Genomic DNA, 18230 nt, shown 5'->3' with positions numbered 1-18230 from the left:
AAGTAATTATTTTATTTACTTTGTGTTTTTAATTTTCTGTCCGGATTTGGTCATGTAGATGCGCATGAGCTCATGGAACGTCGTGGAGCAGAAGCTGGTCTATGGATAAGCGTGCGCAATCGCCTCGCAACTGCGAGCTCATCGCGCTCCAGGGAAGGCTCTCAGAAGAAGGCTTTGACATGGGTATTTGAGGTGTTATGCAGGACGGCTGGTTTTATTGTAGAGGACGCTACTGGAAATCTATATAGAAAAGTCGGTCTGTGGGTGTCATTTCAATAATGTCGAAAAGTCATCAGGTGGGCGAGGACTCGGACATCGAGACACTGCTTGCGACCCTTTCACCCGAGGAGGTAGAAGAGCTCGAGAGGGAGCTCGTTGTCATCGATCCTGATCCAAACATCCCAGTCGGGCTCAGACAGCGGAACCAGACGGAGAAAGTGCCGACTCGCGGTTATAACCGTGAAGCCATGCTGGACTACTGTGAACGGGAGACGAAGAAACTCATTGAGAGGGAATTGTCATTTGAGGTGAAGTGAATACAGAACAAAGTGGAAAGAACTAGGCCTGAATTGATTAACCTGTGCAGTTTAGTAGCCAATAATGACCATTTAATTCATAATAGACCATCAAGAGGTTATTCTGCCGTTAAGATGTGATATGTCTGTTAGACTTTAACATGTTTGCACATTTTTGATAAACTGTACTGATATGTACATACGGGTTCTTTATTGATATATGCAAGTGCAAAATATAATGGATGGCTCCCCTCAGCAGCGAAAGTGCACTTTACAAGGCTGCTAGAACGGCATAGTGGAGTCCACTTCGGCAAGAGATTTACAGACCAGTGGACACTGTGAAGATCAGTCAGTCAGGGGATGCCAAGCATACTGCTGTGATCCTCCTTATCAACACCATGCCTACAGCTGGCAGATGGTTTACACAGGGACAGCACCACCTTATATTTATTCAAAGAATGAATGGTGTGTTATGTATTTATTTGCTGTTAAAATTTTTCTCTCACAATTTATGTTCATTTGTGGACCTTCCCTTCTAATATTTAGCTGCTGCCATTTTGAAGTTGTTAGCATTGCCGTTCACAGTTGATATAGTTTCATTTCCTCAGAGCACCCTAGTCTTCAAATACCACTTTGTAGAAAGTGCAAACAGGAGAATTCTACTAACGAGAGGACTCGTTTACCTCCCAGCAGCTCTGCTGGCCTTACGATGCTGTAAACACCAGCCTGGCTCAGAGTGGGACCTCCACACTGCTGTTGAAGATGCACACACCACAGGACAGCTTAGTCCTCTTCATAGCTCTAAAGTAAACAAGTGCCTTGTAACTTTATAAAATGATTGGAAGCAAACTTGTTTGTTTTTTAAAGACATAAATACTTGTTTCTGTAGAAGGAAAATGATAAGCGTGATGTAATATAGAGCTGCACAAACTGAGAATGCAACTTTGGATAATTTGCTATGCTAATTTCAAATCCAGAGTAAGTTTAACCCTAAAGCTGTGCTTCACAGTGTAGCTTCAGTAACAAGTAACATATCTGTGCTCTACTTATGCACTGAGCCCACATTTGTATGTGTTGAGTGCAGGAGTTGAGTGCTACAGGCTTTAACAGGTGTTGCTGAAGGCTTGGTAATGTGATACTCACAAAGAGGTCCAGAGACCTCTGTTTAAGCTCTGTTTATCTATAGCCAGCATTTTGTTTGCTTGAGATGTGCCAAGCAGTGCAAAGAAACACTGCCTCATCACACATTAATTGGCTCAAAAAGGTTATCTTCCAACAGCAATCAAGTTAAACAATCTTATCGCTGTCACTAGGTAGCAGGCATTATGTTTTTCATGTAGCGTAAATGCTTGGTAGAGGTAGGGCTATTTGATGCTTCTGCTCTGTGCTTGTTGGGTAACTTTCATACTATTCAGAACAGATTATACTTTCTCTTGTAGACTTCTTTTGACATGTATTTAGAGGTGGTTTCATTCAGTGCTTTATGGGAATATGACTCGGGTAGGATTGCTCTGTCTTTGAAAGGGGAAATGTTTAAAACTTAGCCAGATGTTCTAGAACTCTGGTAGGTGGAATTCCAGGCGAGAACGTTCCGTGTCTTGCAGCCTTATAAGGGCACGTCTGAGGGGTCTTTGACTTCTTCAAACAATGGCACACAAATCTACTATGCAGGCTCATTCCCTTCTAATCGAGGCTAAGAATAGCTCCCTGCAACCAGCAATAATCTGTGGTCACATTAGATCTGTTGTTTTTTGTCTGATGTGTCCATGGTTTTGCGGATAATGTTGATCTTTAAGATGAATAGCTTTTACAAACACTTAAAGAGCAATTTAATTTAAAATGTTACAGCTGTTTACAGCCAAAATGTATGGCCAAGTTTCCATGTTTACTTGACTAGTCATGAGTATGCATTTACTGAGGTTTTCTACTGTGTTATGCTTGTTCTTCAGGGAGAGTTGAAAGGTGAAGGACGTAGACGCGACCGCCTCAAGAGGATGAGGAGCAGGGAACAGCAAAGCTTCTCCAGGTCTCGAAGCCATGAGGAATCTGACAAGGATGAGCCAAGGGATGGAAAAGAACAGGGAAAAGAGGAAAAATCTGAGGATGAATTTAAAAAGGCCTCTGATGGAAAAACGGAATGCAGTGAAAAGGAGAGAGGGAAAGAAAAGTTAGGACAGGGAAAGCTGAAAAGAGAGACAGAAAAGGAAAAACAAAAGGAGACGCCTAGGAGAGAACAGGATAGTGGCAGGTCTTTGGAGGTTATCTCTAAGCTACAAGAAAAAAAAGAAGATAGCTTAAAGAAGGCGAGAAACGAAGGACACGATAGGGGAGAAAACTCAAGAACGAAGGCATTAATATCCAAGCTACAGAGTAAAACTGAGGTAGATGATAGCAAAAAGAAAGAAGAGAGCGAATTAATGAAAAGTAGAGATAGAAGAACAAAAGATCTGGTGTCCAAGCTAGAGGATCATATGAGTCCAACTGAGCTCTGCAGAATGGGTGAACGAAGGAGCAGACAAAGAGCCCCAGGGGATGGTGGGGTCATGGAGGAGAAAGAAAGGGAACAGGAGAACATTAGTGAGAAAAGCAGACCCTACTCCCAGAAAGGTACCACTGGAACAGAGAAAGGAAAGGAGAAGCCAAGCAAGTGGGAGAATTGGAAGATGAGAGAGAAAGAGCAGGAGAGAGCAAAAGAGAGAGAGAAAGAGAGGGGAGAAGATGAAGAGAAGATGTTAACGATAAAAGGTGAAACTCAAAAAATCACTACTGAGCAGTGTGCGAGTGGGGATGACCAGTCTGTCAAATCCAAAGATGATGATGAGGAAGGTAATGAAGATGATTACATGGACAGTGATACTGGTTCTAGCATGTTTGATGAACTCTTGGAGCAGGTGCGTAATGATGACCCCGAAGTCACTGAGCTCAACATCAACAACTCAGATGTTATTAAGACAGACACCCTTATCCATTTTGCTGAAGGGCTACGTGACAACACTCATGTTAAAACGTTTGCTCTTGCTAACACGAGAGCAGACGACCATGTAGCCTTTGCCCTTGCCGGGACCTTACGGAACAACACCACATTGACAGGAATTAATTTGGATTCCAACCATCTCACCGGTAAAGGCATCCTGGCTGTCATTGAGTCTCTGAAGCATAATGCTACTCTCACAGAGCTTCGCTTTCACAATCAGAGACACATTTGTGGCGGGAAGACTGAGATGGAGATGACTAAGGTTCTACGGGACAATGTTTCCTTACTCAAGCTGGGGTATCACTTTGAGCTAGCTGGGCCAAGGATGGCTATGACCAACATCCTGAGCCGTAATATGGACCGCCAACGCCAGAAACGATTAGAAGCACGACTTGCCAAACAGGCAACTCAGACTAGCCCAACGCCACCTAGTGGAGAGAAGAAGAAAGCAGTCTTACCTGAAATGCATAAACGTAAAGGAATACTGCAGTCCCACCATGTTGAGAAGAAAGAATCTATAACAGCCAGAGTTTCCAAATTTAACAACCCTTCCCCACCCTCCAAAGCTACTCCTCCCAAGTCCTCACTTGGTCCCCTAAACTCCAAAGCACCAGGTAAAAAACGTGGAGTTACAACAGAGTCATGTCTAGGAGCCCCAGCTCCACCTCCTCCCCCTGTCCCTGTTTTGGATGTTCAGGCACTGCGATGGTCATTGACCCCTGTTTCCCAACGCCAACAAGACAGAGTGTCAGGCCATGGGACAGAGAGGAGCTCCAGAGATCAGCTGCTAGACTCTATCAGGAACTGCAACATGAACACACTCAAAAAGGTAAGGAATAAGGAATCACTCCTTGCATGACCACATAACCTGTCTCAGTGCCAGATTTGTCTGTTTTTAATGCCCTAACAGATCATATGCTTGGTCCTTTGTTTAGTTAACCACAAGTGGGGTGTTAATAGTGTATTGACATAGTCCTTTGGAGTTTGGGCTGAGGGCTTTTAAACCTTGCATGGCTTACTGTATGCTATTGAGAAAGGGCTTTCACTTATTAAAAGTAAAATCAGCCTTCTATGTAAAGGTATTTACTGAAAGATTCATGTATATAAATTATCTGTCAGAGAGAAAGAAAAGATTTAGACTAGAAAGAAATGTAAAATCAATAAATGTAGAATCAAACTGTTTTTCATATATGTTTAGTTTGTAGAAACACAATTTTTGTAAAAACACAAATCTCTTTAAGAAGTATTTGATTGCCGCTTTCTGGCACTGTTGATATCATAGATGCTTTAGGTAAACACATTTAAGATGTTAAATCTGTTTTTGTTTCATTTTTATCCACCATCCTCAACCCCCGAACTCCTTCTATCTGTCTAAGGTTGATGTTCCCAAGCGTCTGAGGTAGCAGCTGGCAAGAAAACCAGAAGAGAGCTGGGACTGGTTTAACAAACATTTTGTGGAGTCAGTTATGCATTTCTGAGTACAACACCATTTACAGCAATGTCACAGGGCTCAGGTACATCAAAAGGATACTCAGGCAATGTTGTATACTAAAATAAACAGCCTAAATACTCTTGACAGAGAAATCTCTGCACTTAAAAAAATAAAATTTGTGTTAAATGCCTAGTCACGGTCACTAAGAGCCTTATGAAAGGACTAGAAAGTTTTGGAAATTGTAATTTGTTGGAAATTGTTTTAATTGCAGTAATATGTGACAGGTATTGGAATATGTTGCTTGTACATCATATTTTGGTTTTTCCCTATATGTATTTTATTTGACCTTGAATTTTGTGGAACTGGATCATGATATTTGTTGAATTGTTTGTTTTGAAGATAATGTAGGTTGAGTGAAAAGGGTAAGAAAATGAATTATGGAACAACCAATATGAGACTGAATTCATACCACTGACAGCAAACAGAAATTGAGGTAACAAACACTTTAATGGTCATTGCTACTGTTTGCTAGATATTTTTTGGTGGCAGACCTCTCTCAACACAACAGTTATACCTATTACCATGCCACTACTAAAACAATGTCAATGCTGTGCTGAAAAAAGTGTCCTTCACCTAAATAATGTCTGGTAGGCTGTGGCAGTGCACTTAGAAACTGACCAGTAGTGAATAAGTGGTGGCTGAAAAATATATCCTGTAAATGTGCACCAATAAAATGCCCCTTTAAGACAGACATGTCTAGTTATGTGGCCATTGAGTGTAGGGCAAGATGCTTCTTATAAGGTATTGAGTGTAAAGTGGCATCAATGCATTCAGACCACATGCAGACATGCTGTAGAATCCCCAAAGTCCCAGTGTCTTCTCTTCATCCTGTACCAAAAATTGAATGCTGTATACATTATTATTATTAATATCGTTATTATTATTATAATAATAATTATTGTTGTTGTTGTACTTGTCATGGTGGATTGTTTACCTGCCAAAGCTTTCCTTCTAATAGAACATTTTAGAATGACAAAACACAAAAAGTGAGACTGTGCAAACACTGTAATTGAGCTCAGCTCACAGACTGCAGGTACTAGGCTTGTGAAACAGCACAGTTAGAATGAGTTATTTCATTTACACATACAGTCAGGCATTTGTGGTCTGAAATCTGTAGCAGGAACACAAAAGGTTCATTGGGTCATTATATAGTAAAATGACCTACAGGGTAGCATGGGCGCTCAGGAGCTGGGTTTTAAAAGCCTAAACATTTTAGAGCTAAAGTAGTTAGAAAGTATACTTACTGTCAATATGATTTTTTTTTTTTTTTTTACCACTGGTTAATTACTCTCTCTACTGAATTATTATGGCATTACATTGTTTAGCATTCTTCCTGCTCCACTAACAATAAATGCACAATCCCTACTAATAGTATAAAGAATGTACACCCCCTTCATATAGAATTCAAGGCAAGATGTTTTTTGGAGGGGAGGGGGCAGCAGTTTGATTCTTGAAATATAGACCATTTAGTTTTGTGCAGAAAATCACAAGAATCAGGTTGATTTATTGTCATTGCTCTAACTGATGAGACAGATGTTTAAGTATTACTCTTTCAGTATTAACTACAGATTACCTACATGCTATACACAGCTGTAGTAGAATACTAGTATACAGATGTCCATTTATTTTCTCCCAGTCTCCTTTATAAGTATTTTTACACTGGTAGGTTCAAGTAATTTCTAAATGATCAAAATAAAATATAGTAAAAACAAAATAAAATCTTTCACTCTTTCACACCAATTTCTGTACTACGAAGAATGAGGACTATAATAGATGGAGAATCTGGTTTTAGGGTTTATAACTTCAATCATCACACTTATGACTGAGAATTTATTAGAGTGTAACTTCTTGAAGCTGCACTTAAGGGATAGCATTAATAAAGAATGAGCAGGTTTGGATTAGTCCCATCCATCAGAGTACATTCACATTATGACTAAGAAATATAGTCAGTTTGTGAATATTCAGAAGTCTGTTTAAACTTACTTGGCCAAAAAGTGTTGTGAAAACAATTGCGAAATGTGAAATAATGATCATTTATTGTTTATTGAAAATGAAAGGAAAAGATTGGTGTACATTACCTTGTCACATGTTGGACGAGGCGATCTTAAAAGTGAAGTTAATCAACAGACATGCATAGGTAGTGCAGAGAACAATATTTTATCATAGTGGTCATTTTTACAAAAATGTTTAAATCAAACTGATTGTACATATTTAGTCACATTCTCTTTAGATACTACAATGTTACTGGAGGCTTGTAGTTACAAAGAATACAGTTATAATATTTTTATTAACCACTGATTAATCATGCCAAACATGGTATTTACTTTAAAATCTAGGAAATGAAGAGCTCACAAGTATTTAGATAAAGGCTTATCTCACATCATTACTCAAACGAAGGTGGTTATGTCTATATCTGGTTCAAAGATCAAAATAAAGAAAAAATAACACAAACACCAGTAATAGTCATTGTTATGCTGAATGCAATGGGCTTATTTCAATACTTTCTTTTGTGCGAGAAATTATTTTTACATTGAAAACTGCCAAACTATTTCGCTTGTTTAAACCATCCTGCCACGTTGTTAAACACTCCAAGCATTCTCTTGGTTATGTTGATTCGGCTACGTTCCTCATGCCCAGTGAGTGGCTCACCTCTCTCCACCTTCTGCAGAATCAAAGCTTGTTGTTTTATCTTTTCCAACTCAGCAATGCGCTTTCTGAATCCTTCTTTGGCCATTTGCTTTTCAGACTCAATCAGTAGATCTATGTAGTCTGGTGTGGCCAAGGGATCTGGACGAAGAGCAATTTCCTTCAGGCGTGTGAGGCTTTTGGCTAGTTTCTCACTCATCTGAAAGACACTGATTTGAACATCATAATACTCCTTCTCCAACTGCTGCATAATTTTCTCTATTGTCATCTTTTCTCCCAGAGCAGTTTCATATTTATTTTTCAGCTCATTATATGTTCTTGTCTCCTTCACAGTTTTGATTTCAATTCTATATGCCATGTTGTGATGCACATTCCAGAGGCATTTACCAGGGCACACAGTGCAGCAGCCATTTTTCATTGCTGAACACATTGCTTTATCTTTGTCTACTGGAATAGCACATGGATAATGGCAGGTATAGTTGCAAACAATACAATTGGTTATAAATTTTCCTTTTTCAATGTTTACTTTTTCATACTTTGGGGTATCAACCTGATATTCAAAATTTTCATTTTCCTTCATGACATACTGTTTCTGTTCCAGTGCTACTGATGTCATTTTAATTTCATCAAGTTTTCCCAGACCAGTTTGGATGAGTGGCTGGATTCCAGTTACAGTTGCCTCCAGCTGTTTGCGTTCAAACAGCACCTGGTTTGTGAGCTGGAGACTCTTTGTCTCCATTGTTTCCAGGTGAGCGAAGAATCTTTTCATGCTTACTGTGCCCATTTTCCAGAACATTGCATCAAAGTTGTCTTCATCGTCATTATCCTCCAACTCTTTATTTTGAGCAAAAAGTGCAGAGTTGTTGAATTTGAAATGAAGAAAGGTTCCATCATCTTTTTTTATACAAGGGATATCAGCAGCTTCAATTGCATCTAGCACAGGAGGTTTCTGCCCATCAGCGAAAGTGATCATAATGGTGATGTTGTTTGCAATATCCCTTCCAAAGATTGAAAGAACAGCTTCAAAAATGTATTTCTGGGTTTGTGTTAGTCGAGCTAAAGCTGACTGTACCACAAAACACACAGCATCGATTCCAAGAATACCATCTTGCTCAGAGAAGAACTTTCGAACTTTCTCAGTGATCTCCTTGTCATGCATGATTCCCCTAGTGTCTCCAAACCCTGGCGTATCTATGATTGTGACAGAATAAGGAACCCTGAAGCCATTCTGACAATGAATTTGATAGGCTGTGACCTCTGCAGTCTGGCTCTCTGCTTGTGTCTTATTGGTCTGCTCATCTATAAGTTTGAGTCTCCATTCATCACTCCATTTCACGCCCAGAATGTAGTTGATCATGCCGTTGATGAGAGTTGTCTTCCCTGAACCAGTAGCACCCAGGAGCATTATTGTTTTGTTTGTTGTTATGAGATTGGAAGGACATCCAAAGTCCTTTTTGTTAAGATGCTGTCTTCCCATGTCTTTCAGGTTCAGTTTGTAGACTGAGGGGTTACCTCCACTCAGTTTAATGTAGTTCTTGTCATTTTCAATGCCAGTTTTCTTGTTGCTGCTCATCTTGCTCTATATGGAGACCTGATTTAATAAAGGAACAGAAATGTAAATAAATTAAATGTGATTAGTTCAAGAAAGGGTTATTTATCTGTTTTGTCCTTCTGTGTAGTGATTCTATAATAGAAATAATTCCACTAATTTTATCCTGCACTATTCAGAATGTTTAAGAATGAATGAATTCTATCTGGGGTGAAAAAAACTTATTTTATGTTTTCAGAGTAAGAGACTGTCAACTATTCTGAAATAGATTCTTAGATTCTGAGAAAGAACTTAGCAGAGAATACTGAGTTAGCTGACAGCAACTCATGTATGGCACATTCTGATTGGGCCATTAATTAACACATAAACAATTACAATAAAAAAAAAAAACAACTTCTGCCACAAAATACTGTTACATACTATCACAACATATCATATTTCCCTGTTCACAAAAGTTTAAAGGCAAAATAAGTCTTTTGCCACTTAATAGAGTTAACAAAGTCTATGTTTATAAAACACACAATCTTTCTTTTCTTTATATCTCACATATATATTACTTTCAAATATACTCTCCAAGGACTCACTGAAACATTGTCACACCCCAGGCTACACCTAGCAACACCCACACCCACACACATCTCCAAACCACCTTGTCTCTTTCAGTCTTCGCATGAGCGCGCGCGCGCACACACACACACCCACACACACCCACCGTCTGCCTTGCATCTAATCAGCCGCCTTTTAAAATTCATTATGATCACAACCTCCATGTGACCTTTATTTTGTCACTGACATTGACATGGAAAACACAGACTCATTTGTTTTACATCTCATTTGAGTTACATCTCAACAGTCTCTATGAAATTGTATTAATAGTCGAAAAAATAGAACGAGAATTTATTTCTGTAACGTGGAGCGTTTGGAGGCAGACGCGTTCGCTGAGAAGAGTGAGATTTATTATGGGCAAATCCAGAATCATAAACGTTATTACAGTCCAGAGGCAATAAGCAAATGTGTAGAGTCCGAGAAAACCTAATAAAAAAAAAAAAAAAAAAAAACCCACCGTGGATACCAAAAGGGATGCAGGCTATAACAAAAATACAAGCAACGGAAAGAACAAACGACTAACAAACGAGAATTTGAAGAATTCCAAACGGAGGCCAGGAATCACAAACGACCGGTGAACAAACAAGGAACAAGACACGGTTTAAATGCATGTACTAATAATATTTAACAAGACGCAGGTGCTACAAATGTTGGACTGAGAATATGAAATACAGAAGTAAAACAAAGACATGAGACAGGAAAATCATGGAGATAGGGAGGGCGAATCGCGCCAGTTTCTTAGACCACTAAATCATACTTTCTTCACACACATTTGACTAAGCCATTTAATAAAAGAAAACCTGATAGACAACACATCAGAAGTAGGAGATTTCTACTAGTCCATAACTCAACAATTACACATGAATTTGTGTAACGTTTATAAAGTTTACATGTAAATAATTCAAATAATTGTTTGCTTGCTAAGCATAACTGGTAAGGCAACGGCAGAAATAAGCAAATACTCACCTAATTACCTGATATCTTCAAATCTGTCAGCACGATTAGTTGAAACGTAGGCTGCTTATATACTGCCAGGCACCTCACAGAGTGAAAGAAAACCAATGAGCATGCACTGTGCTTTTATTTAAGTAGACTTACTTTCATTTCAGCACATGTCTTGGGTAGTATCCGGTTATTGCTCAGATAACAGTAATTGCGGTCTTTCTGGGAAACGAAACAGTTTCTCAGCGCAAACAAGACAAGGGATAGCACTAATAAAGAATGTTGATAAAAATATTAGTGGACTGATTAAATATCAAACAAGACAAGGGATAGCACTAATAAAGAATGTTGATAAAAATATTAGTGGACTGATTAAATATGTCAGTATTAACTATATATTCATCATCTATGTAGGAACTATGCATCATGCAGTGCATTTTCAAGAGTCAATCAGAATACATCTGATACATTAAATACGTTCAGCGGTTAGAGGTTGTTTTTTAATCTCCATGTTGTCAAGAGTTTGTTTGTTTTCCTTAACAGGAGAGTGCCTTGGTTTTCTGTGTAACTCTTTATGAGCACTATAAAAGCTGGGGCTACAGCAAAAGGATGCCACATTGATTCATTTAACCACAGAATCCTCCTGCTGATAACTGCATAGATCATCCATATATGTGCAAGAGGTATGATCTTAAAGCACAGAGAGCTGTGAGTTCATCTCTTTTCCTGTGCACTCTATGGTTTGCTTCAGATGTCTGGTAGCATTGCTATTTCTTTTAGCTTTTAGATACACCGACTGTATTTTAGTCTGACATACCAACATGGTATAGCAGCCTTTTCAACACTGTGAGGTAAGTGCCTAATCTCATTATGCATCATGCACAATGGATGAATTTAACATGTCATTGCAAAAAAATGCCACTATAAAATAAAAATATTAAAATCTATAGAAAGTAGCTAAGAGTAAGGGAACTCTTGCAACATGCCAATGTGGTATGTCAAAATGACAAAAACAAATAATGTCTAGAGAAACAACTAATAAGCAGCTTGTTACTTCAAGATAACATAACCCATACACTAACTTTCACTTTCCATTTCTTGGAACTCTCTTCGCATAACTAGGCTATATTTTACATGGGAGGAAAGTGAGTAAAAGTGAAATAAGCCATATTTTCCAGGGAAGTGAGTAAGTCAGAGTTAAAGACCTCAAGGACACTGAAGTTATACATCTATCTATGGTGCGCTATATAATAATAAATACACGCAGTATCCTCCAAAATAAGAGCAACACGGAGAGATGTTAGCCAACTATTGTGCCGCAGAGAAAGGAGCAGGATGCACAAACATTTATTAGACATAATGAAACACATATACACAATAAATGTCAAAGGCAGTGTGGTATAAATAATCAACGATAACAGGCACATAAACACAAGTACAAAACATGAGCAAGAACACTAATGCGAACACCTACAATGACCAACAACTTACTCTAGTGACACAGGGATTTAAATACATGCATTGGCGATACGCGATACGTGTAACAAAGGACAGGTTTGTTCAGTTACAATGACAACAAGCGAGGGCATTGGTACAAAAGGGCAGTAACAGGGAACACAGTCAAAAAGATGACTCCTCTAGCACGTGGCGGGCTATCAGAAATGTGTGCTGAAGGTATTTGTAGGGCATTGGTAGCTCAGTGGTACTTGACTAGTACTCAGAAGGTTGCCGGTTCAAGCCCCACCACTGACAAGTTGCCACTGGTGGGCCTCTGAGCTAGACCCTTAAGCCTCAGTTGCTCAAAGTTGTACTCAGCCATGATTGTAAGTTGCTTTGGATAAAAGTGTCTGCAAAATGCCATAAATATAAATGTATCTTATGCCAGATCCAGACTGATAAAATGTTAATGGCTATAGTAGTGGCCATAGTTGAGATGGTCAAAAATCAGAAGCGGGCCATAGTGATAGATGTGGTAATCTCAAGTGACAGCAACATCAGGAACAAGGAACACAAAAAGATAAAACAAATATGTGAGAGAAGACCCGGAAAAAGCTGTGGAAAGTGAAGGCAACAGTGATTCCCGTAGTAAGATTCCACTGCTCTGCTTAGGCTAAACATTTCCAAGAAATCATGCAGTGCATTTTCAAGAGTCAATCAGAATACGTCTGATACATTAAATACGTTCAGCTACATCTGTTTTAAAGGTTATCCATTAAATAAATTTTGACGGTACAGACATCATCACTTCATATGGTGGCCCATTTCTGTTGTCATTAAAAACCTCAGATTCAGTGACTCTGGTGATTATTACTGTGGAGTAGAGAAATGTGGCTACGACAAATTTATTAAAGTAAAGATCATTGTCACAAAAGGTATGAATGAATGTAACTTCCCACTCTTACATTTACGAACATTTTGTATGTAGCTATGGTCTTATATGTATTATTCAATATCAGTAGGTTATCCATAATAATAATTTGAATGATCAGAACATGACCATCTATATTAAGTTACAATGTTTCTGAATGTGTGGCAAAGATGCAGCCCTGTGTGAAAAGGTGTATGGAAATGTATATAAGTTTAAGGTGTGTAACATAGCACTGAGTATTCTAGTATTCTTGGTTAAACTTGTTTAATGCCATCTTAAGATGAAAGCTCATGTCAATCCATGGATTCTTTGAAGAATTTCCATCTGTATTAGATGTGTTTCTGTTTTCATATTGATTTTCTGCAGTAACTCCTACTATGTTTAGTCCTGTTTCATTGCCCAGGCAGCAACAAACACGTGAATCTACAGATGTGCTGAGGTCCTCCACAGTGGTACAGCCTACAGCAGGTGATAGACACTAAACTCCTGTCTGACGACTATTAGAAAACTCCTCTGTAAACCACCGATACATAGAGCATGCCAAAATTTAGTTAGAATAATGTAATTATAATGTCTGCTCTCTCTCTCTTTCTCTCTCTCTCTCTCTCTCTCTCTCTCTCTCTCTCTCTCTATATATATATATATATATATATATATATATATATATATATCATATGAAATCTATATACTCTATTGTACTTTATGTGCTCATTTGATTAGAATGACCTATTTTATGCCCTTATTGACACCTATTAGTATGTTTTTAAGTATACCCATCTTAAAGATGTGTTTTTAGGTGTAGAGTTACATTCTGCAGCCCAAATGTTGCACAGTTTATCAGCCAGCAACTGCTCTGTTCATGCTCAGTTTCTGAGCATAGAGCAATTTCTCTCCAGATATTATGGCGCTGGCTTGGTAGTGGAGTGGTAGTGAGTATTATGCTAATACAGGCGTAGCAACAGCAGCGTTGCTATGTCAGCGTCACTGTTGTGTTGAGAGGCGACATGCTCCTCAGAAATACTCGGGCAACAGCAATTCTTTGTTTAAGAACTGACCATTCCTGAATAGTTTGAGAACAGTAAATGCACCTGATTAGCCTTAAGCTGCACACATACATATATTTCTAATATATACTCTATACACTATATGGGGATAAAATACAAAAATATATAGTTTTTCATATATATATATATATATATATATATATATATATATATATATATATATATATATATATATATATATATATTCCATTATTATTCAGCTCTGAAATCATCTGCTCCTGAAAATCAAATTTCCGATCCTGTTTATCAGGTATGTTATATTGAATTTTTTTTGGCAAAACCTGAACTACTGTTCTCATAAAAGAAAGAGAGCAATTCTTTATCATGAAATAGAATCTGGTCTTTCTTTTTATCTCTCTTTTTTTAAAGTCTCTCTCTCTCTCTCTCTTTCAAGGAGGATGTTTACCATATGCATGTTGAGATATCAGGTGTGAATAGTTTAGCTGGACCTACTAAAGAGGACACTTCAGCAATTTACAGCACCATTCAGAGCCTTCCTCCAGCAAGGGATGACTACTCTCCTTACTCCCTCATACTGCCTCACTGAAGAGTGGAAATACACCCTATAGACTTATATTACATGATTGAGAAACCATTTTAAGATAGAAAATAAAAGCAGATTCACATTCTGCATGATCTGCATGTGTTTTATTTACTGTTCTATACTCCTCTATATTTATAGTTTTAGGTTTTCAAAATTCAAAATGTATTCATACAGTGCTTTTTACAACAGATGTTGTCACAAAGTAGTTTTACAAATGTTCAAGTCCAAGACCGCTTTGAGCAAGCCAAGGGCGACAGTGGCAAGGAAAAACTCCCTAGAGAATGAAGAAGAAACCTTGAGAGGAACTAAGACTCAAAGGGAGGGCCCATGCTCCTCTGGCCGACAACAGACACCACAATAATAACAGTTTAACAAGAAAAATAAATTTTAAAAAATGAAATAAGCAATTAATGTGTAGTTCAACTTTCTAGAGGTCCTAGTCTTGTCCCGAGGTGTGCATGTGCCTTGAGGCCCAACCCACAAGAGAATTTCCATTAATGGCAACGGAGAAGTAGTTGGGGTGGAGTGGGGGCATTCCCGCATCAGGGGGTGGTAGGAGTAGCCAAGGCAGCTGAGATGGGATGAGGCTCAGTAATATCATATCAGGCGTAGGTGTACCTTGGCAGAAAGAGAGACTAGTTTGGGCATTTTCAACTTGCTTAGTCTTCCAAACATAGCAAGATCTTGTCTCTACACTTGTTGTGGCCTACATTACACACACAGCTGCAGCGTCTAAACTACACTCTGTTGCTTCACTGTATGGTCTAACACCAGTCATTTCTGCTGTGACATTGAGGCTCAGTTTGAGGCTCTTGTTTTGCATGTATTGTCCAAGAAAGTTAAGCAATGTTACAAACTTTTGTGCAAATCATGTCTATGTCAAAGCACACTAAAGTAAGCTGGAGTTTAGCCACATATGTGGGTGCACTGTTCTCGGCTACAGATGTATATGACCTACCAGATACATTTTCCATGTGGACGTTGTAACACCACCACAGATACAATTTTGTACCTTTTTTAGAAAGTTTTATAACAGAAAACAGCAGAACTGTGTGGAACAGTGGCTTCATGTTGATCTATAGAGCTCTTTTATCAGTAAAACAATATCAGTATGATATTGTATATCCATGTCTGATGATGGCTTATACACTTAGAGGATGACTTCAGACTTCGTTTTTTATGTTTTACCAAAGGTTTTATGTCTTTGGTGTCTACTGTAAATGAAAAATATACTGGCTCTTAAAACTATATTTAATTTTTACATATCAGCTTATTTGTCACGCCCTCAGACCTGAGCGTTCCCCGTTTCCCGGGCAACCTATTCACTTCCGGGTTTTCGTCAATCTCCATGGTTATGTGTCGCCTCCCTTTTGTCTCCAGCTGTTCCGAGTTTGTCCCTAATTGTAGTTCTATTTAAACCTTGTTTCTGCGTCTCTTGTTTGTCGGTCAGTGTGCTTAGGTATATCTCGCTAGGGTGTCGGTCCATGTTACTTTCCTTATTCATGGTCACCCTTAAATTATTGTTCATTTATTCTATCCTGTCTGTCTGTTGTTTAAATTATGGCTTCCTCCGTTAATTCTGTTATTCATAACGTACAATGCGCCGGCACTTCGCAAGTGTGTTCGCTCATCACGTCTTCAACGTTACATTATTATGAACATTTAAAAAAAAAAAGTTTTAGAAGCTTATATTTAGAAAGAAATCGGCGTTTTCTGGTGCTGTGGTCTTTCTTTCATAGCAGTGTGCAGCAATAAATATGGGCATGCTATGACAGACTACACTCCTTCCATGGACCCATGTAGAATGCTCAAAGATGTGTTCACTCGTGATATTGGATGAGTTTTGGCTAAATTATTCTTCACAGTAAGTAACTGAAGTTTGGTGCTGTAGACTGAGTAATCAGACCTTCCATAAAAAAAGAATTATATCAAGATATTGTTATTACTGCTAATTCTTATTAGAATAGATGGATTCGGTATGGAGTCTACCATTTGTCACAGTACGCTCCCCTTCCCACTGATCACGTCGTATGGCCAACCACGTCCAGTTGCAGTCTACTGTTGACTGTGTTCATTGTGACTGCCTCCTTGTTTGTTGCCAAACCCCCTTGTTAAACACACATCTGTACCTTGTTCGTTGTTTTATTTATGTTTGTATTTAAACCCCTGTGTGTTGTACCACATTGTCTGTCATTGTTCGTTAGCTGTTCTTGTTCGTGTGGAGGGGAAATTCTATGTCCACACTGAGCTTTTTTTCTTACTATTACAAGGCTCTAAGTTTTTTTTTTGTTTTGTTTTTTTTTACTGTGGAATAGACAAATACACAGTCCATTAATGCAGATCATTTTCAGGAAGTGTACACAAATGTAAGTTTCCACCCCTAAATATATGACATTAATCCTGGCCTTAGTCACAAGCTTCATATGGTCTATAAACTAAACTAGTGTTGGTTCCTGCCCTCTACCTTTGATACAAATGATGTCAGATGTGGGACAGTCTCGTGAGGCCATTGACAGTGTGCCTGGGGTCAAAGGAACCCCCTTGCTGTGGCGAGGTGCAAGGGTGTGACCCTGTATGAAGAGTGGATGCGTGAGGGACATATGGAATGTGTAAAGAGCAAGGATGTGCTCCTTGAAGAAGAGGGCCGTTTGCCAGAGGTGATCAAGTCCTGAAGGAGAGTGTAATGTTTTTTCTTTGGTCTGGTAGTCAGTGCACATGTTTTACACCTGGAAGACCCAGATTTGAAGCTGTTTGCTGGTCACTGCCTTCATTACATTATGAAACACTGTGATATAGTTGTACATGTAACCTATGGATTGGGCCAACACCAGAGACAGTGTTTTTACAGTTTTTTTTTATGATTTGTTATACACATTTCTCTGTACATTGCACAATACTAAAACTCAAAGCTCTTAACCATATAAACTATTCTCAAAACCTTACACCAGCATAGAAAAACCTTTGACTGACAAACTCTACACACACTCTTCAAAACCCAATGCTCCACACAGAATACAATACACATACAGCAGGTATGTACACACACAAACCAAAACCAGACCTCAAAACCAGCCACTGAATAAGCCATTTACAGTAATTACATTCATGTAACTGTTCACAAATCTACCCATAAAATGAACTGCTGTATCACAGTAAATAAAACCGAGGAAATTGCTGTGTTGCAGCAGTACTACATGTACTACTCTTTTTTTAAAGTCTCTCTCTCTCTCTCTCTCTTTCAAGGAGGATGTTTACCATATGCATGTTGAGATATCAGGTGTGAATAGTTTAGCTGGACCTACTAAAGAGGACACTTCAGCAATTTACAGCACCATTCAGAGCCTTCCTCCAGCAAGGGATGACTACTCTCCTTACTCCCTCATACTGCCTCACTGAAGAGTGGAAATACACCCTATAGACTTATATTACATGATTGAGAAACCATTTTAAGATAGAAAATAAAAGCAGATTCACATTCTGCATGATCTGCATGTGTTTTATTTACTGTTCTATACTCCTCTATATTTATA

At 38.6% G+C, this 18230-nt stretch overlaps 2 protein-coding genes and 1 long non-coding RNA gene across 5 annotated transcripts; 2 read left to right on the top strand and 1 right to left on the bottom strand.

Moving 5' to 3' along the window:
• The first annotated feature begins 97 nt into the window (after positions 1-97).
• Positions 98-5893, top strand: lmod1a (leiomodin 1a (smooth muscle)). 2 transcript variants are annotated; one of them, XR_014119853.1, is made up of 4 exons: positions 98-527; positions 2465-4318; positions 4866-5003; positions 5321-5893. XR_014119853.1 is itself a non-coding variant. In XM_027001301.3 (3 exons), the coding sequence occupies exons 1-3, from the start codon at positions 279-281 to the stop codon at positions 4890-4892; spliced, it is 2130 nt and encodes a 709-aa protein (XP_026857102.3). In that variant the 5' UTR covers positions 98-278; the 3' UTR covers positions 4893-5893. The 2 variants fall into 2 exon arrangements, 1 of the variants encoding a protein (XP_026857102.3); XM_027001301.3 differs by having other exon boundaries at positions 4866-5893.
• Positions 5894-7000: 1107 nt separating this feature from the next.
• On the bottom strand, positions 7001-10860 carry LOC113572037 (uncharacterized). The gene is made up of 2 exons (XM_027001290.3): positions 10749-10860; positions 7001-9218 (listed from the first exon to the last, which is right to left on the bottom strand). Exon 2 carries the CDS (start codon positions 9198-9200, stop codon positions 7527-7529), a length of 1674 nt encoding a protein of 557 aa, XP_026857091.3. The 5' UTR covers positions 9201-9218; positions 10749-10860; the 3' UTR covers positions 7001-7526.
• LOC118240688 (uncharacterized) lies at positions 9801-14813 on the top strand. Of its 2 annotated transcripts, XR_004775562.2 has the most exons (5): positions 9801-10356; positions 11268-11407; positions 11505-11575; positions 13478-13560; positions 14551-14813. It is a non-coding gene; the product is annotated as an uncharacterized LOC118240688 (long non-coding RNA). The 2 variants fall into 2 exon arrangements; XR_004775561.2 differs by lacking the exons at positions 9801-10356; positions 11268-11407 and having other exon boundaries at positions 11421-11575.
• Positions 14814-18230: the final 3417 nt, after the last annotated feature.

This window comes from Electrophorus electricus, chromosome 25, assembly GCF_041902795.1.
Source record: "Electrophorus electricus isolate QZ-2024a chromosome 25, ASM4190279v1, whole genome shotgun sequence".
Taxonomy (NCBI): domain Eukaryota; kingdom Metazoa; phylum Chordata; class Actinopteri; order Gymnotiformes; family Gymnotidae; genus Electrophorus; species Electrophorus electricus.
This window is presented reverse-complemented; position numbering and strand designations above follow the sequence as displayed.